The 26,319-nt window shown below is 32.1% G+C and overlaps 2 protein-coding genes across 2 annotated transcripts in view; both read left to right on the top strand.

Moving 5' to 3' along the window:
• Positions 1-330: 330 nt before the first annotated feature.
• LOC126780648 (transmembrane channel-like protein) lies at positions 331-6,046 on the top strand. The gene is made up of 15 exons (XM_050505270.1): positions 331-415; positions 583-754; positions 838-976; positions 1,450-1,554; positions 1,648-1,836; positions 1,927-2,159; positions 2,337-2,528; positions 2,603-2,851; positions 2,940-3,085; positions 3,212-3,850; positions 4,148-4,263; positions 4,342-4,938; positions 5,006-5,222; positions 5,304-5,831; positions 5,871-6,046. Exons 1-15 carry the CDS (start codon positions 331-333, stop codon positions 6,044-6,046), a joined length of 3,783 nt encoding a protein of 1,260 aa, XP_050361227.1.
• Positions 6,047-7,783: 1,737 nt separating this feature from the next.
• The window catches only part of LOC126780458 (laminin subunit alpha), a 31,371-nt gene continuing 12,835 nt past the window's right edge, over positions 7,784-26,319 (top strand). The window contains exons 1-29 of the mRNA XM_050504956.1: positions 7,784-7,990; positions 11,209-11,355; positions 13,785-13,912; positions 14,032-14,140; positions 14,242-14,412; positions 16,071-16,287; positions 16,372-16,581; positions 16,665-16,858; positions 17,574-17,649; positions 18,045-18,182; positions 18,809-18,920; positions 19,194-19,369; positions 19,751-19,927; positions 20,012-20,134; positions 20,571-20,729; positions 21,130-21,383; positions 21,578-21,714; positions 21,795-21,933; positions 22,006-22,194; positions 22,287-22,661; positions 23,073-23,225; positions 23,449-23,623; positions 23,768-23,928; positions 24,009-24,168; positions 24,242-24,475; positions 24,549-24,711; positions 24,812-24,974; positions 25,052-25,174; positions 26,085-26,262. Coding sequence (XP_050360913.1) covers positions 7,796-7,990; positions 11,209-11,355; positions 13,785-13,912; positions 14,032-14,140; positions 14,242-14,412; positions 16,071-16,287; positions 16,372-16,581; positions 16,665-16,858; positions 17,574-17,649; positions 18,045-18,182; positions 18,809-18,920; positions 19,194-19,369; positions 19,751-19,927; positions 20,012-20,134; positions 20,571-20,729; positions 21,130-21,383; positions 21,578-21,714; positions 21,795-21,933; positions 22,006-22,194; positions 22,287-22,661; positions 23,073-23,225; positions 23,449-23,623; positions 23,768-23,928; positions 24,009-24,168; positions 24,242-24,475; positions 24,549-24,711; positions 24,812-24,974; positions 25,052-25,174; positions 26,085-26,262 — 4,936 coding nt within the window. The 5' untranslated portion in view covers positions 7,784-7,795. The remainder of the gene's footprint in view (positions 7,991-11,208; positions 11,356-13,784; positions 13,913-14,031; positions 14,141-14,241; positions 14,413-16,070; positions 16,288-16,371; positions 16,582-16,664; positions 16,859-17,573; positions 17,650-18,044; positions 18,183-18,808; positions 18,921-19,193; positions 19,370-19,750; positions 19,928-20,011; positions 20,135-20,570; positions 20,730-21,129; positions 21,384-21,577; positions 21,715-21,794; positions 21,934-22,005; positions 22,195-22,286; positions 22,662-23,072; positions 23,226-23,448; positions 23,624-23,767; positions 23,929-24,008; positions 24,169-24,241; positions 24,476-24,548; positions 24,712-24,811; positions 24,975-25,051; positions 25,175-26,084; positions 26,263-26,319) is intronic.

Genomic DNA, 26,319 nt, shown 5'->3' with positions numbered 1-26,319 from the left:
TGTACAGTTAGCATGCCGGTTATTTAATAAATATATAAATATAACGTCCTTACTTATAAACATTGTTTAGCGAGTGCTATAAAGTTGAACAATGATGTGTCTTTTTTTGAATGTCAAATAAATAATCATAGAGAGAGTGAAATCTTTTTTTAACAGCCCCTAATCTAATCCGATAAACTAATCAGGAATAATGTTTAATTTCTGTTCTCCAAATTATTACATGAGTATATTTTCTTTGGATATTCTTAAAAGGGTTCATATGATCGGCCGCCATCCTCGCCACAGCCGTCCGTGGATCGCTTATCAGTGACGTGGGCTGATCCTGGCAGTATGAATTCTTCCGGAGTCAATCTTTTTCATTTACCTGCAGATACAACCACTAATAACGAAGTCAAATTTTCACCTTCAACAGGAGGTAAGAAAATATATGAAACATTCACTAGTACTCAATTTATAGTTAGAACGAATAATATAAATAAGCTTAAGTTTTCTAATGGCTTAAAAATTATTTAAAGTTTTTGTAAGGATTTATTCGTATAATATATAATAAAAATTTTAACTACCCAAATACAATAATCCTAGATGGATCGGAAGACGAAGATTACTCTGCAAGTCTCAGTGCAGTTCTGCGGCAACGCAGAGCAAGTGTACGGCGGTCACGTAAGGGCCGAGTACGGCGTTCGTCATCACCTTTCCTACCCGACGAGATACGCTCAAGACGACGTTCATCGGTATTCACTACTAGCTCTGGCGAGTGAGTAGATTGTATTAAAATAACTATATCTAATCTATATCAAACAGTTGTATTCAATAAAATGAGCTATATATCATTCACAGTACCGCTATATCAATTGACGATCAACCAGTGGTAACACAAGAACAAATATTCGAAAACATCCATTTGCATAAGGAAGTCCTTGGATCAGTAAAACAACAACCCCTAGGAATGAGAAGAAAATTAAAAATCGTCCACCAGGTAGTCAATATAGATATTCAATATTAATAGGTTATAAATATGGTCTAACTGCTCCATTAACATAGCATCTAGCTTAAAAATATGTTGTTCTGGGCTTCTATCCTGTGTCGATCTAATTAAAAGTTATTGACTTTTTAGTCCTTAAATATTCTGTAAATGCCCAGAATCAGAAAAATAGCAGTCTTATGATCCTGTGCCTCAGAAATCATGTAGGGCCTTTCTAGCAATCAATAGATTGTTGACTATCTCTTGTGTCGGTTGGCCTCCCCATTAGATTATCTGTATTTTCGCATACTCCTAACTATTTTACTCCTAAATATTTTAGTGAGTAGTTATCTGCTCCTAGAAATTGGACGCCGTTGTCTAAATTCGGTCAGATGAACTTCAAATATGTTTACACATGTCTTAATTTATTTTATTACATTTATTTCTCACTTTCGCAAACAAATCTATACGCATTAAATTAATTTAAGGCAAAGGGATATATTAAACGCCATCAAGGACAATTGCAAGAGAGACTTGCGCAATCTAAAAGCACAAGGGATATCTATGCAAGATTTAACATCTTGTTGGCAACAGTAAGTAATTGATAATTTAATTATAAGCCTAATTATCATTAACTATGGTCTTTAATTTTACTAAAAATAATATATATTTTACTATTTTTAAAGAAATGGCAACAACTGAAACGCGAAGCGGCAAATACTTCCAATGTTCTTATACCTTGGGAATTACGAATCAAAGAGATCGAATCACATTTTGGCTCTGTAGTTGCATCATACTTCACCTTCTTAAGATGGCTTTTTTGGGTCAATCTAGTCATAGGGTTTATTCTACTCGTTTTTGTGATTATACCAGAGGTAGGATTTATTACACACATTTTTTTATATAATATGAAAGATTGCAAAAGAACCTAATGCGTAAAGACAAGATACATTTATATTTTTTAGTATCTGACAGCAAACCCTGCTCAGGATGGAGAAAGAAAAGTCATAATGGAGGACGATCGCCGAAACGCTACTAATCTTTTGACGCTCTGGGAATTCGAAGGAGTTCTTAAATACTCTCCTATATTTTACGGATACTACAGTAACGTCGAGCGACCGGAGTATAGAATGCCCCTCGCATATTTCTTAACTGGCTTGGTCGTCTATATTTATAGCTTCGTAGCTATCCTAAGGAAGTAAGTTATATTAAGATTTTATAGCAACACATCTCCCGTATAAATCCTTTTAATGTTTTTTAACTTTGTTTTTAGCAATGTTTAAAGGAGTGACTTATATAATAATATTACATAAATAAGATTTTTCCATGCTATTGAAATATATATTTTTTAAGTTATTTAAATAATTTATTTTAGAATGGCGGAGAATTCAAGGATGTCTAAATTATCAGAAAAAGAAGACGAATGTATATTTTCTTGGAAACTTTTCACGGGATGGGATTTCATGATCGGAAATGCTGAGACTGCACATAACAGAATAGCTTCTATTATTTTAGGATTTAAAGAAGCTTTGCTCGAAGAAGCAGAAAAGAAAAAGAACCTAAGAAAGTATGACTTTTATACCTTTTTATATAATATGATAATTTGTTTTATATTTTAGTATAAAATATTAATACTTTCAGTTGGCGTATTATATCTCTGCGTGCTATTGTGAATATCGGCGTCATCATTCTACTCGCTGTATCAGCTTATGCGGTTGTAACCGTTGTGTCTCGTTCCGACGATAGTCCTAAAATAAGAAGTTGGTGGCGTGAAAACGAAACGACCACAGTAGTTACCCTTATATCAATTACTTTCCCGGTATTATTTGAACTGCTAGGAATGTTGGAGCATTATCATCCTAGAAAACAACTAAGATTACAACTCGCTAGGTAAGTTCATATTGAAAACATACAATCTTAAAGCCTAAATAATGTATGTTATTCATTTAATATTTACATTCACTTTCTTGTTTTCTAGAATCATGCTACTAAACCTTCTTAATCTATATTCACTAATATTTGCTCTGTTTAGTAAAATTGAAGGAATGAGTAAAGAACTAGTTTCATTACAACCAAATTTATACATGAACGTAACAATAATAACAGAGAATACATTAAATGTTAGTGAACCTTTAGACACAAGCCTACATACAACTTGTTTTGAGACAACTGTTCCATGTTTACCTTGTGATATGCTCAATGTACCCATAAAGATAAATAATAAAGCATTTTCAATTGTAAAAAATAAAGAACAAAAAACTGAGTACAATTTGAATACTATTAGCCCCACTATTGCTAACTTCAAAAGTAAAACGAATGTTAAAAAAAGGAATTTGCTCTACATTGCAATCGCGGAAAATTTAAAAGAGAATATAAACGACTATAATGAAGCTAACGATGACGAAAATGCAGCATTATTAAAAGAATTTGAAAGGATACGAAATTTAAGCAAATTATCTTCTTTAGAGGACACTAACGAAACTTTAGAAACAGATGATAGCGAGGTATATGATTTTAATTACGATTTAGTTTCTTCAACGGATACAACTTTACTAGCAGAAACAAACATAGACTATGAATATAACCTTTCCGATACAGATTCTCCGAATTCTACCCCTATCTCTGTCACAGAAACTTCTAGTGATTTTTCATCTGTTACGACAAGTTTATATAGTACCGAAGACACAGAACAAATGCTCTCTTCTGATAGTACATTGAACGTAGATTTGACTTCACTTTTAGTTTCAAGTACAAATTCGTATGAGACAGCTAATCCAAATAAAGTATCGACTTCATATGATGTAAGTGAAAATACAGAGAAAACTAGAATTTACACAGTTTCAGAAGACGCCTTTACAAATGATTTGAGCTCAATACCATCTTCTAAGAGTACAAGAAAAATAAGCTTAACCGATTTGACAACTGATGAAATAGTTTCTTCTACAACCACATCGACTCCAAACTTACCTAAAACCTTAAGAAATGTTATTATTTGTCCAGATTTATCATTTAATTGTTCGATAAATTGTGGAAATAGAAATATTACTCAAATTGTTTACATGTCAAATTGTACAATAGTAGACATTAGATGTTACGTTAAAAAGTGTAATTTTTTTGAAACTATCAATACAAAAGGCCTAAAAAAAAATCAAACTAATATTAGTATGGTCGATCTTGTATATACAGATCATTATCATAGAAAGATGTATAACTTGACCGTTACTACCAAAAAAAAATTGCTTAAATTGTGTTGGGAAACTATGTTTGGTCAGGAACTAGTTAAATTAACTATGATGGACTTAGTAAGTACATAAATATTTTTTTTTAATTTCATATTATTTTCGAATATTTTCCTAATAAGCTTTAATATTAATTTCCAGGTGTTTGTTTTATTAGGCACATTATTTTTGGATTTTTTTCGGGCTTTATTTGTAAGATATATTAATAAATGCTGGTGTTGGGATCTTGAAAAAAAATTTCCCGAATATGGTGATTTTAAAATTGCTGAAAATATTTTACATCTTATTAATAACCAAGGAATGGTTTGGATGGGCATGTTCTTCTCACCTGGGCTCGTTGTTTTAAATGTTTTCAAGTTGATGATAATGATGTATCTTCGATCGTGGGCAGTAATGACTTGCAATGTACCTCACGAAGTGGTTTTTAGGGTATCCAAGAGTAATAACTTTTATTTGGCACTTTTATTGACCATGCTATTTTTATGTGTATTACCAGTTGGCTACACAATTGTTTGGGTGACGCCATCATGGCACTGTGGTCCATTTTCAGAATACGAAAAAATTTATAAAATATTAACAAGCAATATTTATAAGGTCTTACCAACAAGTCTTAATTTTGCTCTGGAATATATAGCGTCACCAGCAATTGTGATACCCTTGCTTGTTTTATTGATACTAATAATATACTATTTAACGTCATTGACGAACTCTCTAAGAGAAGCTAATAACGATTTAAAGGTAAGAATTACATTTAAAATAAAAAATGTTAAGTAATCAAAATCATTCCAACGGTATATTTTTTTAGATTCAATTGAGAAGAGAGCGCACTGAAGAAAGAAGAAAAATGTTCCAATTGGCAGACACAAGAAGACGTGCTGGATCATCTTCTATCGACAATACACCTTTTGCAAGATGGAAAAGGGCTCTGCCATCTCTTCCATTAACAAAATCTATTGATTCTGATGACCGTAAATCTATGGTTAACGACACTAAGGAAACAATCAAAGCCATAAAAAAGAAAGGTTGCCATCTAGCGTGTTATTTATTTATTTTAATTTAACAACATTATCTATTTATTTTAAAATGCTATCTTATATCGATAGGTGGTATCTTTGCCAAGATTGTCGGGCTAGCAGTAGATAGAAAAACAAACGAAGAACCTCTACCCGATATTTCTCCTTGCAAAAATAATATTGATGAAGAAACAGATACCGATTTTCACGAATCGTTACCTAAAGAAATTTTAAAAATAAAGGAGATCACTTTTATAAAAAAAAATGAAATTAAAAAAAAAACTAGCGTTGAATTTAAAACTGAAGGTGACTTAGCATTTAATTCACAAACAACAGATAACTGCACTGAAGTAAACTCAATAGTTGAAAATATGAAAGACAACATCATAATAGAAAAAAGAATGAAAAGAAATCCTGATATAAAAGATATAAAAAACAACACTATAGATGATAGATACGTACAAAAGAAACGAAATTCAAGTGATAAATTTATTCAAAAGAAACAAAGTTCTGAATCCAGTAATCTTTCAAAGCAAACAGATTCCATTGGATCAGTAATACCAGTTATTACTATTAGTACAACAGAAAGCGATGATGAAGTACTACAAACAATAAACAGTGATAAAAACGTTAAGGAAAATAAAGGTAACAAAAAAGAAACTAATGAAAAAGTGGGAAACAAAAATTCACGAAGCAATTTAAGAAGAAACAGAAATTGCTCTGACTTAAAATCCCTACAAAGACAGAACAGTGTTGACAGCATAAGTGAAAGTAAAAATTCTAAAGAAAAAAAAACAGAAGATAAAGGACATAAATATCAATATTCACTATAAATTATTTACCATACATATATTTTTAGCAACTAAAAAACTATTAATAGGTACAAATAATTAGATAAAAACTAAATAACTAAAACTTCAATAATAATATTCTTCGGCGAGACCTATATCTACTCTTCCATTTATATATCTTATTTATTTCAAATGACATTTATAATGACGTTTTAATAAAATGAATATTATTGGTAAAAATTGTGTAGATTATAGAGTGTGGTTTATTTTAACGAGTTTTGTTCAGAACGCTTTATCCTCGTTATTGTCTCGTATAAAAAGCCGTTACGAATACTTACCAGAGCACACTAGTATATATACATTCACAGACGATTTATATGATTTCGAATATACAAATTTTCTTCCTAAATCTATCAATTCAAATTCGGGGAAAATATATAATTTTAATCCAACGGATGGCATACGCGATAATATATCAAATAGGACTTTTGAAAATTATAAAAATAAAATAAAAAGTACCGTGAAAGTAAATCAACGGTCTGTTACTTGTTCTAATGATATTTTATATAGACCTACTATTTATTATTTAACAAATACAAGTATCATACGCCGAAAAACCTGGTCTACTTATTTTCCCAGAAAAACTTTACCAGTATCATTTGGTAAGTTATAATCTTATTAAATTTGCCATTTTAAATAAAGCAAACAATATTATTACTGAAACAATTCATTTAAACATTTACATAATTATAACAGGAAACGCATCAACGGTGACACGAACACAAGAAAATACTGAATATTTTTCATCTCCACCTAGGACTGTTTCTCAACATATAAACCATAAAAATAATAGCTTCACTTTTATAACTACAAGCGAAAATAAACCGAGAAGAACGTCAATTATGCCAATAATTCTAAACATTAAAAACGGTACCTCGAAATATAATCTAAGAACAACTACTACAATGAAATCTTATATCTTAGATCAAATTATAAAAAGGTCATCGAAGTCCTGGTGTTACAGATGTGGTCTTAATGAAACAAAAATTCCGACGCCATACTGTTACAATATGTTATCAAGCACGGACCAAACAAAACGTATAGGACAACGTCATTTGAAAGTTAAATGTATTAAAAGCCAAGAAGAAAAACAAATAAAAAATACATTTTATGGTCCTTGGTTCAGAGGTGGCTGTTTCAGAAGGTATCTGGACGTAGGTATCGAGTACGACGAACGGGGCTGTAGGACATACAAGCCAATCAAAGGAAAAAGTTTTGCTTCCAAACGTTTCGTTAAATTAGAAACTTTACTTGATAACGTTGAAAATGGCTGCGTCTTGAGTCCACATGCAACATTAACCCCCTTCAGTCGCGCTATTTCTTTATATGCCCACTATCATGTTTGTGTGTGCAGACAAAAATATTGTAATAACAGCAATAGTATACACAAATTTTGCCTATACAGCTATTTTGTTTTACTGTTATATGCAAAAAATATAATACCAGACAGATCAGTCACAGGTATTTATAATATTATTTTGAATAAATTATTTTTGGGGTTAAAGTGTTAACGTAACCAATAAATTGCAAAATTATAAACTGGAAAAAAGAGGGATGTGGATGAAGAGTTAAATGCGTGCCCATATAAACAGGTCGCCGCCGGCGGGCAACGCAGCGCGTGTATCTTTCTTTGAATTCGATTAAAAAAATAATCACTGCCACCCTTCCCGGAGCCGCTTCGTACTATCTCGGATTCAACTTCATTCTGCGACGGAACGGCGCACGCGCAACATGGCGCGTGTTGTCGCGCTTCTTTTATTATATACAAGCATCGCGTGCGCAGAAATATTGACACCCCCATATTTTAACTTGGCGCTCGGTAAGAAGATTACTGCAACAGCGACATGTGGTGACGAAGGCCCTGAATTATATTGCAAATTAGTTGGCGCCAATGCTGATCATGATGAACGTGTCATCCAAGGACAGGTGATTGTTTTCTTTTTTTCTAAACAAATATGTGTTTTAAATTTGTAACGCATCTGAAGGTTCTGTTTTGAAAATCTTTACATCTACGTTTTCCCTAGCCAATATTTATATGATTCTTAATTATATTATTATTTGTATTTAAATATATAATATGAATTTACGCTGCCAGTCAATTTCTTATTAACAACTCACTAACTTTGTATTAAATAAAATCTTAAAACTGTAGTAATAAATAGATTAAACAATTATATGAGAAAATAATATTTAAATAATAAAATACAAACAAAAAAAAATTACGATTTAAAGGTAAATTGAGTGATACATACAGACCATTCACACATAACCTTTATTCATCTTTAAGTTTATTGCTTATGTTATCGATTTTAATTTTATGATGATATTTGTATAATATTAATTCGTGTGTATAAGACATAATTATATATAAATTAGAACCTGTCCTTATGTCGTTAAATGTTTCGAATAGTCAGTTTTATATAAAAAATAAAATGTTATAATTTATTAAGTTATAAATGGGCGTTAATTATTAATTGGATAACTAATAAATAAACTTTAAGGAATGGGTAACAGTTCATACATTTTTAGAGCGAAATGTAGACCTTACTCTCAAAAATTGAGCTTATTATATAGTGGTCGTTTACATTACATCGGGAGTCTGACTACCTCCAGTTAGATAAAAGTAGACGCGATAACGTATCGCACGTCCTGTTGGCTCACCATCCTGCGATAATTACTAGCATATTTCTGTAGTGAACTATTGTTAGTTAAACTTACCAAAAAAATTAATATAAAAACATAGCAATTTATGACTTAAGTCAATATTTGAAAATCTTATGTTAATGCATAAGAATTTTATTGCATTTATAAAAAAAAACAAATACGATCAAAATGTTGTAAAAATTGTGATAGATTAATTATTAAAAAAATATTTTTTACATGATAATTTTCAATCACGCGAAAGCGTATATATACTTGTTCTATATTATGGTATCTGGTTCATTCATCGCCACAAGATATATATGATACCAGGTTCGTAGGTCATGAGATTATTTTGAACATACCGTGTAGGTCATTAGTCTTGTCTTATCAAAAATTCTGTTGTACGTCCGGTATTTTATAATGATTTCACAATTTTTATAAGAAGACTAGCTGCTTTGCGCGATTCCACCTGTGTGACGTCACAGCTTCAACCCCGTGGTGCTAAATAGTCTAATTGTTCTCAATAAATGGACTGTCTAACTCAAAAAAAAAACATTGCATTTCATATCATTTTAATTCTGAGATAAGCACGTTCAATAAAACACTCTTCATCTCTATAATGTTAGTATAATATATATTGAAAAATCTAAATTATAATATGTGCCGCTGCATCTTTGTGACGTTTGCTTTACGTCATACGTAAGTCAAGTATTTTTTATTTAATTTTTAATTTTTAGATATTTGACGTAAAATAGTTTATGTTAAGTTTAGCAAATTTTTATTTTAGCAATTAATTTATTAAAAAGATGTCTGTAAACAAAAGCCTCTTAACTTTTGTACTCAAAATTCATTCACAACTTACCCGCTTCCTGGACAAGAAGAGAAAGAATCAAATGAATGAAGTCACATGATCTTACGTTCTTAAAGCGACCAATTATTCTTAAGGCTGTAATTTAGAACCATTCGACTACTTCTCGTATAATTTCGACAGGCTTCGGCTCGTCTCGTACCGTTTTTATAGACATGTGGTAGCCAAATGCGCATACGCATCTAAGTTCCAGAGTGTTCTTTTATTTCTCTCGGACACTGTGCACAATGGACACCAAAATTGAATGCGTTTTTTGTCGGCACAAGCTCTTCCCATGTTTTGAAAAAAGAATTATTTATGAATGGGCGGATTTATTGGGTGTTTTAAATGAACCTTCGTTGTTACGAGTTTCATTGATGATGTAATATTATACGTTTATCGATGTTATATTTTAGGAAATTCATTCAGATTCACCGGAACCAAAATCTTCATACTTTATTATAGTATTAAATGGTTTCAGCCCGCGGCTTCACCCTTGTGTTAAGATGGCTGGTGTTATGTACCCTATATCCTTGTCTGTATCCGTCACAATGTGTATTCAAAATTTCATGACTGATTCAATAGTTAAGACGTCATACCATTTATAATATTATATAGGTTTTAAAATCATTTTTTCAATAAATAATTTTATTTTAATAATGCTTCTCACAACATTCTATTGGCATTATATAAACTCGGTGTTGATATTTATATTTGTACCTATATATCATATAAATGTCTGTACAATTGTTATTTTACTCGAGTGATATATTTAGTAGCTGGGTTACCGAGCTTCGCTTGAATTTTTTTTTGTTTTTGCGTTTTATAAATTGCGTTTTGTCAGGAAAGACACCAGATAGGCGAAATAAATTAGCAAAATATATAACTAAATACTAAAACTATAACAATACTCTCAAGCCTATAATATAATAACGTATGAGATATGTACCTATAGGTCACTTAAAAATCGTTATTTTTTTAAATTGGAAAGAAAACAATGTACTAAAGTAGTAGAGTAAATGTCAATAGAATTTTAAGCATATTTTGATTGTCTTTTGTAAAATAAATATTAGATAGGATTGTAAGACTAAGTCAGATTGTAATATATAATATTAGATGTGATAGGAATAATTATTAAATATTACTGGAGAGTGAGTATCTGTCATTTTTTATATTAATCAATAATAGTCTATATTTTTAATCTGACAACAAGAACATTGACAGATACTCTTTATGGCGGGAAACTGATAGACTTTGAATTCTTTTTTACGAGCATTGCAGATTGCGTGTTGAGATCTAGTTTTCACAAAATATATAGATTTTTATTAAAATACAAGTAAGCCTTAGGCGAAAGCTGAGTTGTTACATTTGGGCCTACCTCTTCATCCAAAATAAATGAGATTCTTTTGATTGATTCTTGTCATATGTAATAATAAATAACATTTTTGTGCACACCCTAAATAAGTCTATATAAAATGTTCTTATTACCTAGCTTTATTATGTGACACATAGTTAACTCCCCAGAAGTATAGTTGCGTACAAAATTGGATATAGAAATCCGTATAGTATGTAACATCCGTCCGAAGCCTGTCGCAAGCACAACGGTAAAGTTTTTAATATACTAATCATTAAATGTAAATAAAAATTTTAACAGGTCTGCGATTTCTGCGATAGCACAAATGAAGCGAAGAAACACCCCCCAGAATTCGCCGTGGATGGTATGGAGACGTGGTGGCAGAGCCCTCCTCTTTCCAGAGGCATGAAGTACAATGAAATTAACTTGACCATCGACCTCGGTCAGGTAAGCAACGTTTAATCCTTTTTTTGTCCTCATCATCATCAGCCGAACGACGTCCACTGCTGGACAAAGGCCTCCCCCAAGGATTAATATACTATTTTCTATAGTCCAAAAGATTACGGATGGAAAATTTGAGTTTCGAATGAAAATCAGTCTTGTATATCCACGACCAATGATGCGACAGCAGCGTGATGAAACAATCTTCAAACCTTCTCCGCATAAGAAGGGGAGGTGTTAGCCAACAGTATTACATTTAACCGATTTTTCCCATATTTTTTTATATTATATTATTTAAAACGATATACATGACAAAACTATTAATCACAAAGCCACAGAATGCAGTATAATACCTTAATCTATACATTAGAGGTATAAAAATCAGAAATCCTTTTTAACTAGATCTCTGATAATTCTACATAGGAAATATGTTTTGAATTAAATGCATATGTTATCATGATTATTTGAGTAAATTCCTAATAAATAAAATAATTTTATGTCAAATAAATAGTAATTCTAAGCGAATATTTTTTTACTCTTTTGCAATATATGTGTAAAATAAAAAAAGTATACAAAATTAGTTCAATTAAATATTTTGTTGTGAAAATTAAAGTTGAATATTTTAAACTCATCTGATGTAATTAAAACAAAAATATTACGTTAAGTTTCAATTCTCTGTCCACGTTTTCGCGTTCAGTCGTTACTCGATATCCTAGTTCCCGAAATAGTACTATTATGTTACTGAAAGTGCATTGACCTGATCGCTGTACCTTACTGGAATCACGCAAGAGGACATAAAACAATTTTAGATGCGCGACAAATTACATAACGAATATTAATAAGACAAATGGTATTGGTTTTTTATTCAGATTTTAAGTGCAATGCGAAATACGTTATTGTATTATATTGAAACTGTTATTAATCACAGCCTAAATTGTATAAAATGATATATTTTAGGCTGTTTAATTTGAATTGTCGACATTTATTATAGTTGTAAAAAAAGCAAAGCGATATGCCTTTAACATGATCTGTTCTGACAATTGTAAAAAAATAAAAAAACAATAAGAAAATTAAATAGTATTTCAATCTATTTAAATCTAATCGCAACGAAAATAACTCATTAATCGAGGAATTGTAATAGGTAGGGTAATATTAATTATGTAAACTGATACCTTAACAGCTCGGCGAAATGCAAGTTGCTCTTGTATATGCTTAACTTCGCAGGATTACTTATTATTATTGTTATGATAACACATTGCGAATATAAACATTTGCTCAATTATTAGATGTAAGCTTGTTTATTAAATAATAATTATAAACTGAGATTTGATTTTATAACGACGACTTACCAGATATTTTCAAACTAAAAATAAAAATTTATACTCACATGGTATTACAAATTTTATTGATCTAATCAAAAACCTATGATTGCACGTCAGCTATTGCGAAAAATATATTTAAATTATGCGATTCGTAAAAAAACACTAAAATAAGAACATTATGGGCACAATAATAACAAAACAATTGATGACTACATTTAAACTGCTTACCCCGCTTACACATATTCTACTCTAATTCTACTAATAGTTAAGCACTAAATTAAAAAATCAATACCTACGTCGAATTACTGTTATTATTTATTTTCTGAAATTTCAATCAAAGACCAGTGGAAGAGATCAGGAAGATTATATCATACCCATAGTAAAATGACTTTAATAAACAGCAAAGAAAAAAATCCGAAATATATATATATATATATATATATTCTTCAATATAAATAATTAAAAACAACATATAATAAAACTAAATGAAAATATATTACTTTTTATAGGTTAATTTTATTATGTAAAAGCTAAATATAGTATATGTAATTTTACTCTGTATAATATTCAAAGAGCCCATTTTTTTAAGATAATAATATGTCAAACCTACAAGCTTGTCGCTAAATGATATCCACAGGCCACAGGACAGAGTGGGTGTTGATAGCAGGCGCAGATAATAAAAATTTTATTCGTGGAACTATGACGAAAGGGCGAGGTCATGACGTTAATATAACTTACAAAAAATAGGCCAAAAGAAGAATAGGCACTATAGATTTACCTAAACAAATAATTACAAAAATGATACAAATAAAATTATAAATAATTAAATAAATAAATGCAATAGATAAATGCATATTTTCATCGAGTTATTTCATGTTTTTATAATTTGATAATTACTTAAGAATTACGAAATATTTACTTAAGTAGCATGTTCTTAAGTAGTACTGATATAAATTCACTGAATATTAAATTAGTATTAACAGTCGAGTTTAAAAAGATGGCTTTTTTGTTATAAAATGTTTTGATTTTACTCACAACTATTTAGAATTTTTTCGAACAAAACAACAATAAATTTAATGGTGAATTTGTAATTTATACCTTCCACTTTTCTAGGAGTTCCACGTGGCTTATGTTTTCGTACGTATGGGGAACTCTCCACGCCCTGGTGTATGGTCACTTGAGAAATCTACCGACTACGGAAAAACGTTCAAACCGTGGCAGTACTTTTCTGATTCTCCGCAGTAAGTAGCAACATTTTTCGTAAAAAAGCACATTAAAATAAAACTACTAAATTCGAAATAAAACTAACATTCATAATTTAATAATGAGTGTCTTATTGAATTTATATTTGCTTTCGTAGAGACTGTGAAAGGTATTTTGAAAAAGAAAGTCTTCAACCCATTACAAAAGACGACTCTGTCATATGCAGTACCGAATATTCTAAAATAGTACCTTTAGAAGGAGGAGAAGTAAGTTATCTTTGCTAATTTCATATTACGCGATATCTATTTTGTATTGTGTGCTTTGAAGATAATAATGAAAACTCCTAAACTAATGACTATCTATCTAGATACCCATTTCACTATTGAACTACCGTCCATCGGCCAACAAGTATTTCAATTCTTCGGTGCTACAAGAATGGACAAGAGCAACAAACGTCAGATTACGTTTGTTACGGACTAAAAACTTACTTGGACATCTCATGTCGGTGGCGAGACAGGATCCCACTGTGACTAGACGGGTAAGGATGGAAAAACATATATAGTCATATTCTCTAAGTTATTTATATTAGATAAATTTACATACTTGAATACGCTGTAGAGTTGTTTCATAAAAATAATGAAATAAATTGGATACCTATTTCTTATTTCTGATCGTAATTATCATTGCAACGTCTAAGATTTGGATTTGTATATTATATTCCTTATATGTATTATTTTCATCTTAAGAGCTTGATAAGCTCGAGGATACAGATAATGAAAAGATCGATTATTACGTCCAAAATGTTTTGAACAGTATTTTTTATCACAATAGGCCTTAGTGTGTTGCAACAAATAGCTAATAACTTATATTGCGGTTCGATTTATCATTAATGTTACTCAAATTTGGTGGCAGAGCTTTGTACAAGGTCGTCTGGATAGATACCACACTTGACATTACATTATACTTCCAGAGTATTGTTATGTTCCAGTTTGAAGGGTTAGTTAGAGCCAGTGTTATTACAGGCACAAGGGATATAATATCTTAGTTATATCCCTTAATCCCTAATGTCCATAGGCGATGGAGTGCACTTACCATCAGGCCTATGTATCAGTCAGCCCATAAGCAAAATCTTTTTCACAAATCCAAGTGCTCTCATTATAAACAAATGCATCACTTGTCACGTTGTCACTTGTCATGTTATATCATAACGATAACATTGAAGACGTTAGACAAGGTCCATCTTGGTTTGGTCATAGTTGAGTTACAGATAAGACAGGCATAAAGGAATATAATAATTGCTCAATAGTAGAAAAAATACAAAAACCGGGCTAGTCCCTCGCGATATTGTAATTTAAAACGTATTAAACAAATCATTGTAATGATTTCGTCACCATATGGGTCTTATTTATATTACAAATATATACATCGTATCTCATTATTAACACATGGATGAATTACATCATGTCCGTTCGCATTCGAGTTTAAAAATACAAACAATTGTGAAGTGGTAAAATTTTATAAATATATCAAGAGATTTCTTTATATATTATATTTATAGTTATATAAGATATTTATTTAGTTGTAAGTGCATGCCCACTTCATTTCGTTTGACGCAAAAAAAAGCCGAGATGGCCTAGTGGTTAGAACGCGTGAATCTTAACCGATTATCGTAGGTTCAACCAGGGCAAGCACCACTGAATTTTCATGTGCTTGTGTTTATAATTCATCTCGTGCTTGACGATGAAGGAAAACATCGTAAGGAAACCTGCATGTGTCTAATTTCATTAAAATTATGCCACATGTGTATTCTACCAATCCGCATTGGAGCAGCGTGGTGGAATAAGCTCCAAACCTTCTCCTCAAAAGAGAGAGGAGGCCTTAGCCCAGCAGTGGGACATTAATAGGTTGTTACTTTAGGCATAACATACTTTCATTTTGTTAGACTCATTCCAGCCATATAAGTGTGATTCTCTTTATCATCGTTATTTAGTATTATTATAAGATATATTGAACATATATAAAATATCCAATGCAATTATAAATCAGGTATTCCTTGCAGATATATAAACTATCGCATTTGTATTGTAATATTAAGGAAAATCATTTAATTGTTGTTTTTTTGGCCTGATTTGTATAGAATTCGAAGTTTACTAAAAGTCACGATTAATAATATATATTTTTCATTTTGTTCAACAGTATTTCTATAGTATCAAAGACATAAGTATCGGTGGTCGGTGCATGTGTAACGGTCATGCGGACACTTGTGATCCAGCGGACCCTGAAAGTGATACCACCATTTTAGTCTGTCGTTGCCAACACAATACATGTGGACCCCAATGTGCTGCTTGCTGTCCAGGATTCGAACAGAAGAAGTGGAGAATATCCCAAAACTGGGATAGATTCGCTTGTGAACGTACGTTTATATAAACAATAGTATTTATAAAAGTCATAAAAAAGTAATCATAATTAAAACAAATTGAATTTACTTGTATTTTAGCATGTAACTGTCACAACCATACTACGGAGTGTGAATACGATGCGGATGTCGATGCGAAAGGTCTGTCTCTCGACATTCATGGGAATTACGAGGGTGGAGGCGTTTGTAAGAACTGCCAACATAATACCGAGGGTGTAAACTGTAATAAGTGCCAAGCAACATTCTACAGGCCTTATGGCAAGCGTTGGGATGAAATAGATGTTTGCCAACGTAAGTATAACTCTTAAATATTGAGAAGTGTTCATATTGTTGTTACTTAAAGATTGTAGTAAAACATATATTATGTTAATCAGCCTGCAATTGTAACCTCCACTACTCGACGGGTAATTGTGAAGAAGAGACTGGTCGGTGTGAATGTAGGCCCGAGTTCAACCCACCAAACTGCGACTCATGTGCATATGGGTATTTCGACTACCCAGACTGTAAGCCTTGCACTTGCAATCTAAACGGTACAGAAGGGCAACACTGCACACCGACTGATGGAATGGTATGGACACTTACAATCCAATAATTTCATTTTCAGACAATTTATTGGACGTGTTTAAGAGCATAACTTATTCGCAGCTTCTTAAGTTTAGGCATCAATATGCTTGTGTGCGTGTATCTGTTTATATGTTTATACTCATACCAAATTTAGTCTGCCCAATCGAAACGAAAACATCTTGATATTATTACATTGTTTATAAAATTTATTACATATACAGTTGTGTAAGCAATTAAATAATAAAATAGAATAATTATAATATATCGAAATGATAAAATAAACAAATTAGTATTAAATTAAAAAACTAAAATCTAAAATAAAGTAAAAGATTCGTCTATATCTATAACATTATATTAATATATATAAACATACTAAGCAAATTTGCATTTGTAGCCATTCGAAATAAGTAAAATATGTTTAGTCAAATAGTTTTGTTTCGATTGAATCGCGTGAACTTAATCTTTAGACAACTTAACATTACTTAGGTACTTTGTTTGGCGGTTGATTAGTTAAACAACGCTGAGTCTTCTTCTCAATGATTACAGAAAGCGAAATCAGTGTTTAAATAAATAGGCATGAAGGAACGTTTATAAGAAAGGCCGTTAGTGATGACAAATTCCGAGTTAATAAATCGAACTTATAATTGCATGATGCTATGGCTGCCATATATTCTCATTCTCTTTATACTTATAAATTGTGTTCCCGTTTTCTTCACCAGTGTCCCTGTAAATACAATTATGCAGGGAAATCGTGTGAGATTTGTGCTGATGGCTATTACTCGCCAGATTGTAAAAGTGAGTAACTTTAACCTATTCTAATAGAAAATTATATTAAAAACGTAACATACTACTAAATACTATAAACCACTAAATACTACTAAATATTGCATATTTATTTAAGTCATTTGTACTCTACGTAATTTCTATTATAAATTATTAATGAAGTATTGTAAGCAGATTATTTAATACAATATGTATAAAAGTGTTTTTAGATATATTAATATTGTTTTTTATTAAATAAATTGAACCCGCATATATTTAAACTTATGATCTTTTTATTAATAATAATTTTATTCAACTTTCTATTTTATTTGTTTTTTTTTTCTAATTACTGTACGTAAAAGATGGGATAAAATCGTAATTTAATAAATAGCCTTAAGGAAGTTAAACTAATTATAATATTTTTTTAGACTGCGAATGTAATTCAGTTGGTTCAGTATCCCAAGTATGTGATAAGAATAGCGGGAACTGTACATGTAAAAGCAAATATAGCGGAAGAACTTGCAACCAATGCGAGGCCGGATATTACAACTATCCAACATGCAAACGTAAGTACGAAATATTAAAGAATATATTGTTCACCCCCAGCACAATTGTATACTTATATGGTTGAGTTGAGAATTGAAATAAAAGCTAATTTAATTCGAAAAAACAAATTCCTAAAAAATATTATTCTTGTTATTTAATAAAAAAGAGGAAGTTCTAAGGAAAGATGAGCAAGACGCCGAACAAATGCAAAAATAATAAATATACAGTTTATAAAGAAAGTTTTATAAAATTTAGAGATTAATGGACTAAATCAAAGCCTATATAAATTGTATAAACGAAAAGTGAATGAATGGTGAAACAATAGAGGATTATTATGTTATGATGATGTCAGGATACTGCGACCATTCTCATGGAAGACTCGACGCGGGACATATTATCTTGCCCAATTGCACTCTATACTTTTACTCTCATAATCCGATGTGACAGCAAATATTAAATGACTGAAAATACTTCGGGCGCAAGAATAAGTGTTTTACGTTCTTTATTTTAGGAGAATTTTGAGACTTAATAATCCAATAACTTTTTACTATTGACCCAAGATTTGAACACAGAAGCTCGGCTCTTGAAGCTCGCATCAACGGCGGCCAGAAATTGTAAAATTTTAAAATAATCTAATGTGTTTCAGATTGTAATTGTGATACCAGTGGTACACAACCTAACATCTGCGACGATGTCACCGGACAGTGCTTTTGCAAACCAGGCTTTGGAGGTCCGAGATGTGATCAATGTATCGCAGGGTAAAAATTATCTCCCTTTGTTTTAGTAGTTATATATAACTGGTTCACCCGTGTGTCTGTCGGGGAGGCAGGAGTGAGGTACAGTAGAAGTAGTAGAAATATAATAAAATATATATATATATATATATATTACAGGAAAATCTATATCTAGATAAAAGTATCTGTTTTGATTTATGTATTAGTGCAGTTCAGGCTTTTTAAATTTGTTTATTTCTTAATTAATTTTACATCCTGACTCGAAATTTTTAATTTTGATATGTGGTTTTTATGTAGGTACTATATGGAAGTCCGAGGTCGAGAAAGATCCTGTGTACCTTGCAACTGTTCTCCAACGGGTTCGACTTCGACCAGTTGCTCCGCTGACGGAAAATGCAATTGCCTTGTTAACTTCGGTGGCAAGCAATGTGATCAATGCTCACCAGGATACTACAAATTCCCGGAATGCTTACGTAAGTACTGACAAAGTTTTGATGGAAGGCTTCTATCTTATTAATTTAAATTTACTGTACAGAAATTACATATATATATTATATACATAAAAACTTGACAGTGCATGTTCGAATGCGAACCCGCGTTCTTTGGTTAAGTTCCACGACTTTTATTTATCTACAAGCAATATGACTTAAATTTTTGACTTAAACTCTTTATCTTTGGAAAAAATTGAAGTTAAATAGAACCACTGCCCATTATATACATTGCTTGTTAAAAGGTTCGCAAGACTCGTGTTTGCTCAAGTGCCTTTGTATCTCCTAAGTCTGATTGACTTAGGAGATACAAAGCTTTTATGTTCATTGTAAGTTGGTTTCAAAACATCTTTCTATATATTTAAGCCTGTAATTGTGACGAATCTGGTACCATCGGTTCAACGTGTGACGACAACGGCCAATGTCACTGCAAGCCCAACTTCGATGGAGTCAACTGTGACAAGTGCAGAGAACAGTTCTATAACTACCCAGCCTGTGAAGAGTGTAACTGCGATCCGAGGGGTGTCGTTGCTTCTTTTGCTGGTATGCAATAAAAGTTATGATTTTTTAAGTTCAATATATTTTTAAACGTTAGTAAAATGTTTTAATATATTTTTTTTTTACTAGGTTGTGGATCCGTACCAGCTGGAGAACTTTGTCAATGTAAGGCTCGTGTCCAAGGCAGAATTTGTAATGATTGCAAACCACTTTTCTGGAATCTACAAGATTATAACCCACACGGATGTCAAGGTTCGTTTAAGAACCAAATAATACTTTTATTTTTACATGCGTCGTAAAAGTTTAAATGTACAACATTCAAGCATAAATATTAAACCGATATGACTAAAATAGAGCCGAGATAGCCCAGTGGTAAGAACGCGTGAATCTTAACCGATGATCGTGAGTTCAAACCCGGGCAAGCTCCGCTGAATTTTCATGTGCTTAATTTGTGATTATAATTCATCTCGTGCTCTACGGTGAAGAAAAACATCATGAGGAAACCTGTATGTGTCTAATTTCACTGAAATTCTGCCACATGTGTATTCCACCAACCTGCATTGGAGCAGCGTGGAATAAGCTTCAAACCTTCTCCTCAAAAAGAGCAACCCTGCTCCTTTAGCCCAGCAGTGGGACATTTACAGGCTGTTACGGTACGGTATGACTAAAATATTTTATAATTTTATAGAATGTAGCTGCAACCTTGCCGGCACCCTCGGCGGTCTCGGTGCTTGTAACACTCGTGACGGGCAATGCACGTGTAAAATGTATGTTAACGAAAAACAGTGTCATCAATGCCAAGATGGTTTTTACAATTTAGAGACATACAATCAATTTGGATGTACAGGTAAAAAATGAATTATGGTTATTAAATGTATTGGGTACCCAAAGTTATATTGTACATATGTATGATAATATATTTAAATGTTATTGTTAAAACATTTGTTGTGAAAACATTTTCTTATGGAATTCTTCTAGATACAATTTGAATTCTTGTAATCTTTGTAACCTCTTGCTTCGGAGGATATGTATTTACTGTAATCGTCTGACAAGTACTTATTTGTTAGTACTATTTACACTATTTGCCAGTATACAACCATCAGATAAATATCTTAAAAGTATTTGTAAAAAGTATTCCTATGAACGTTATATAGTTGTAGCTTTTAACTCACTTAGGCCAATTATTAACAAACGGTCAAGCACTCCATGTTTTTAGATATATATATGTATATATATTTTAATTACAGCCTGCGATTGCGATATCGGCGGTTCAATAGACAACAACTGCGACAAAGGCACCGGCCAGTGTCGTTGTCACTCGCGTGTGGAAGGCCGTCGCTGCGACCGCCCGATCCCTGCGCACTACTTCCCGACTCTGCATCAGTTCCAGTATGAAGTGGAGGAAGGACTCACGCAGTCCGGTCCGGTCAGATACAGAAATTCGGAAGAGGTTTTCCCTGGATACTCATGGAAAGGATATGTTGTATTCTCTCTGCTACAGGTACTGTTTTATCTTATTAATTATAATTAAAATTCGTGAGCTATAACGTATTATGTACAACGTAATTTATCTTTAATATTTGTGTTAAAATTCAAATGTATATTACATACTATAATATAAAAAAAACATAATCCAAAAAAATATAATTAAAAGGAAGCTAAGTTATAAATAAATGAGAAAAATGTGTTATTTAGAATGAAGTTATCAACGTCGTCCATATTGGAAAATCTTCCTTGTATCGAATGGTATTGAAATACGCGAATCCACTCCGGGATCCAGTCACAGCGACCATTGTTATCACGCCGGAGAGTGTGGTCGAAACGCAACAAAGGTATGTCTTCTCTAAATATGTTTTGAAATATCGTAAGTTGAGAAAAAAACTATTTGTAAACATAATTAAACCATTTTTAGATACAATGTGTATTTGAGACCGACCATTCAACCGCAGCTTATAACAGTTTTAGTAGAAAAAGGTAATGCGCCTGCGCCTTTCGTCATGAATGCTGGAAACTGGACAGTCACTATTAAAACGACTAAAGAAATTATGATAGTAAGATTTTTTCTACTTTATCTCAGGTACTGCTTAACATTAGCATTATAATTATGTTAAATATTATTCTAGGATTACTTCGTTCTTATACCTGAAGCTTATTATGAGGCGACGGTTTTAACAAAGCTCGTAGACAAACCATGTGTTATCGGTGATAAGAACTTGTGCAGACATTTCGCGTATCCCAGCGTCGAAGGACGACCTTCTACAAACGTATCAGAAATGGTATCAGCAGTCACCGAGTACATAAATGATCCTGAGGTTAGATGGTTATACTTTACTTAAGTAATTTTGTTGCGTCAATTAGCTTAATTATTATTATTATATTATTTACAAAATTGATTTAATTTCAGCAATTAAAAGAATACAATGCAGGTCCAAACGATATACCAATCATCAATCAAAGCGAACAAAATGAACTAGAATACAACATGAAAATAGATCCTAGGGGACCTTACGTTCTCGTAATTGAATACGTCACGCCGATCAATAGAACGGCATTGAAAATAAGTGAATCGAGCTCCGACTCATCTGGTGGAATTTATCATTTGTTTCCAAGAGGAGTAATCGTTATAAGATTTCAGTCTGGAGACGGCTCCGAATCATTCGCATTGGCTAATCTTAATGACTGTCCGTATACCGCACCCTGTAGGCAAGTGGTCGTAGACGACTTGTCAAAGATCTTCACATTCCACGTTGAAGACCCAAATAATATTGTATTTGTAAACGTAAGTAATACTATTGTAGGTATTAAAAAAGATAAAATATTTTTTTCAACAAAATAAAAACTGACTTTAAATTTTTGCCTAAATGTGCAGTTCAAATAAAAACTTAATAATTCCAATAAAATTAAGATGGTATCATCTTAGAGTTATACTAAACCCAAAGCGAAAAGAATCACCAATAATTATTGAGACATTGAGATTTGAAATCTTCCTCCTTTTTTGAAGTCTATTGGAAAATTAAAAGATTCATGAGCTAATAAATTGTATAGGTACTAAATAAAAATATATAATCTATGTTAATTTTTTAATTCCCAATAATGTAAGGAAAGCTAAACAAACCGTAATTATTAAAATTATAATTGAAGTTAGAAAAGTGTTCTATTTATTTTGTTATAATTTTATCGTTGCCTGTAGGGAGATACAAGCACACTTGCTGGTATTAAGTCAATTATTGCAATTCCGGAATCCGAATGGCACTTGGACTACATCACGCCACGTCCGTACTGCTTAAGAAGAGACGGTCGCTGCATTCCTGCTGTATTCCCTACCGCTGTGGATTCTAAGAAGGTACACAAATATTTTCTGAATTGGACAAACACTTTTTATTTAAGTCTTCCATTACACATTGTTTTCAATATTATTCCTATGAATTTTTTCGAAAAATATATGATTTGTCAAAACGAATGATAACTATTTATCCTAAAAGTATAAAAATAGTGTAATCATATTTCACTGATCATAACAATGAAGCTTATATATTATATTTATTAAGTTATTTTATATTTTTTAGGTTGAAATAGAATCTGGTACTGGAGGAAACCGCGACATAAGACCACCAATCCTTGACAACTCCACGATAGTGGTATATCTTTCACCAGAGTTAGAACCGATAAAAATAGAATCCAAGGTACCTTCGCCTGGAGACTATATGTTCGTCGTGCACTATTACCAACCGAATCACCCAAGTAAGCAGGTTTAGTCTTTAGTAGTTGTGATTATTTTCTATACATTTATACAAATAAATTTATAGAAATGCAAAATTAAAAATTATTTGTATACCAACCTGTAAATTATGTTCATATTTAAAAATAAAACTATCTGTATAACAGAAAGCAGTATTAACGTTAACCTGACGGCTGATGGTCAACAGTATGAGACCTCTATACCAATCGAACATTGCCCCTCAAATTCTGGATGCAGAGCGTTGCTGACTCAGGCAGATGGAAATACACAATTTGCCGTGAACGAAAACTTCACGATTGTATTCAAGGTACTTAAATATCCTTAGTTAAATTTGTAGGTTTTTTTATATATAGAAAAATATATCTCTGGCAATTTTTTTTTCTACAGGGAAACACGAGCAAAGGCCTGTGGTTGGACTACGTTCTTGTTGTAGCAAAATCAGACTTTGTAGACTCGGCCCTAACAGAAGCTAATAGGGTTGATTACACTAGACAGTTTATCGAGAAATGTGCCATCAACCACTATCAGATCAATTCTAATGACACCGGTAATTGAACAGGATCATTCTTATGATTTATATTGTATAAATTATTTGAGTTTAATCGTAAAATAATTAACAGGTTTCTGTCGTGACGCAATGTTCTCCATCACTTCGGAATATAACAGTGGTGCTTTAAGCTGCTTCTGTGACTTCATGGGATCTACGGAACTTGAATGTAATACCTTCGGAGGACAATGTCCATGTAAAGAAAATGTTATCGGTAGAACATGTTCGGCGTGCCGAACAGGATACTACGGCTTCCCTAATTGCAGACCCTGTCATTGTCCAATAACTGCAATCTGTGACGAAAATGGTAAAAAATATTCGATATCTACTAAATATTCATTGGTAAATAACAATATTCGCTAACTCTTTGGTACTTTTAGGTGAATGTATCTGTCCAAAGAATGTGGAAGGTGAGAACTGTGATCGCTGCAAGCCATACACGTTCAACTTTGACGTTCAGCGTGGCTGTGACGACTGCAACTGTAACCCGTTGGGAGTGATCGACAACGAGTTGCAATGTGAAGCTGACAGTGGCAATTGTCTGTAAGATCTGTTTAACTATATAAATAATCATTAAAGTACTCAGAGTAATAATACGTTTGTAATTTTAATAGCAAATCTAATTCAAATATTACTTTGGCAGGTGTAAGGAAAATGTTATAGGTCGCGTTTGTGATCATTGCGTTCCCGGACATTACGCTTTTCCAGAATGTCTACAGTGTACTTGCGACCTCGATGGTAGCACGGACGATGTTTGCGACCAAAACACTGCTCAATGTTACTGTAAGAAGCATGTTAGAGGGCAGGTAAATAAAGCTCATTTTATAAATTCAATTGTTTCGTTTAAAGTGAATGTTTATTTTATTATAATAACTCCCAACAGGCCTGCAATGTCTGCAAAGATGAATATTTCAATCTTCAACCAAACAATCCTGACGGTTGTACTAAATGTCATTGCTTTGGCAAAACCACGAGATGTAGCAGTTCATACTTGTCTTGGGCAGAGGTGAGAATATTTACGGATAAATTATACGGATATTATTTCATTTACGTTATTGTAACAATACTATTAAAAATCGTTCGGGCAAGTTGATGTCAAATATCATATTCGGTTTAGTTCCGTTGACTTGCAACATGATTTAGTTTATGGTCTCTAAAATTGTACTTTGTATGGACGTTACTTTTAACAGCCCATATCATTCTAATTCTTTTCTAGAAAATACCTTAAATAAAAATGGTATAAAAAAAATGGAATTTTTGAATCGATGTGCGAAGCCCGTATTTTCAAAATGAGAAATTGAATTATAGTGTTAATAACAACTCTCTTTTAAAATATTTTTTCATAAAAAGTTGATGAAGGTGATAAGAAAAATGAAAGATAAGACCTTATATAGAAAAAATAATATACAAGTAAATTTATATATAATATATTTTACAAATATCGTTTTAAAACTATTTATATACGACAACAAAGACGGCAACATAAGCAAAAGCAATAGCTTCTTAATTTGACAACGAAACTCATAAATTGTTTTCATTCATCATTTATTCATATTTATTATTTAATTTGTTTACAAAACTGCTTTTCGAGATCCTCTGTTCAAACCTCGGGTCGGACCAATAAAAAGTTAATGAATTTTTCTTTCAATAAATTCTCAATAGCTCGGAGTTTGATGTCGACAGTTCTTACGCACTTGTGCCTCGCAAAACGTAAAGCCGTTTATACTGCGTTGCTCCCTTCGGTTATGTCGAAATGATTCTTATGAGATCGAGGAGCAATATCTCTCGTGCAGTTGGCTCATCATATTAGTATTGGTGAAGGGAATACCATGACCACATATGAAAAGTACAGCAACCACTCAACTCTACCTATATAACTATAACTTTAATAATTGAAATTACGATGTATTTTACAGATTAACGGCATGAGTGATTGGTACCTTGTTAATGTAGAGGCTAATCGCACACTAAACATTTTCCCCATCACTATACCTCCCACTGAATTAAACGACTCGGTCATAGGAGCAGATCTAGCAAGCAATGATGATGGTGCACAGAAAGTCGTGTACTTTGGCGCACCTGATTATTATCTGGGTATGATTATATTTTTAATACCAGAAACTATTTAAAATGTAATTTATATATCATAAG

Source organism: Nymphalis io, chromosome Z (assembly GCF_905147045.1).
Source record: "Nymphalis io chromosome Z, ilAglIoxx1.1, whole genome shotgun sequence".
In the NCBI taxonomy this organism is placed as follows: domain Eukaryota; kingdom Metazoa; phylum Arthropoda; class Insecta; order Lepidoptera; family Nymphalidae; genus Nymphalis; species Nymphalis io.
Note: the sequence above shows the minus strand (reverse complement) of the source record. Positions and strands in the feature narration are given on the sequence as shown.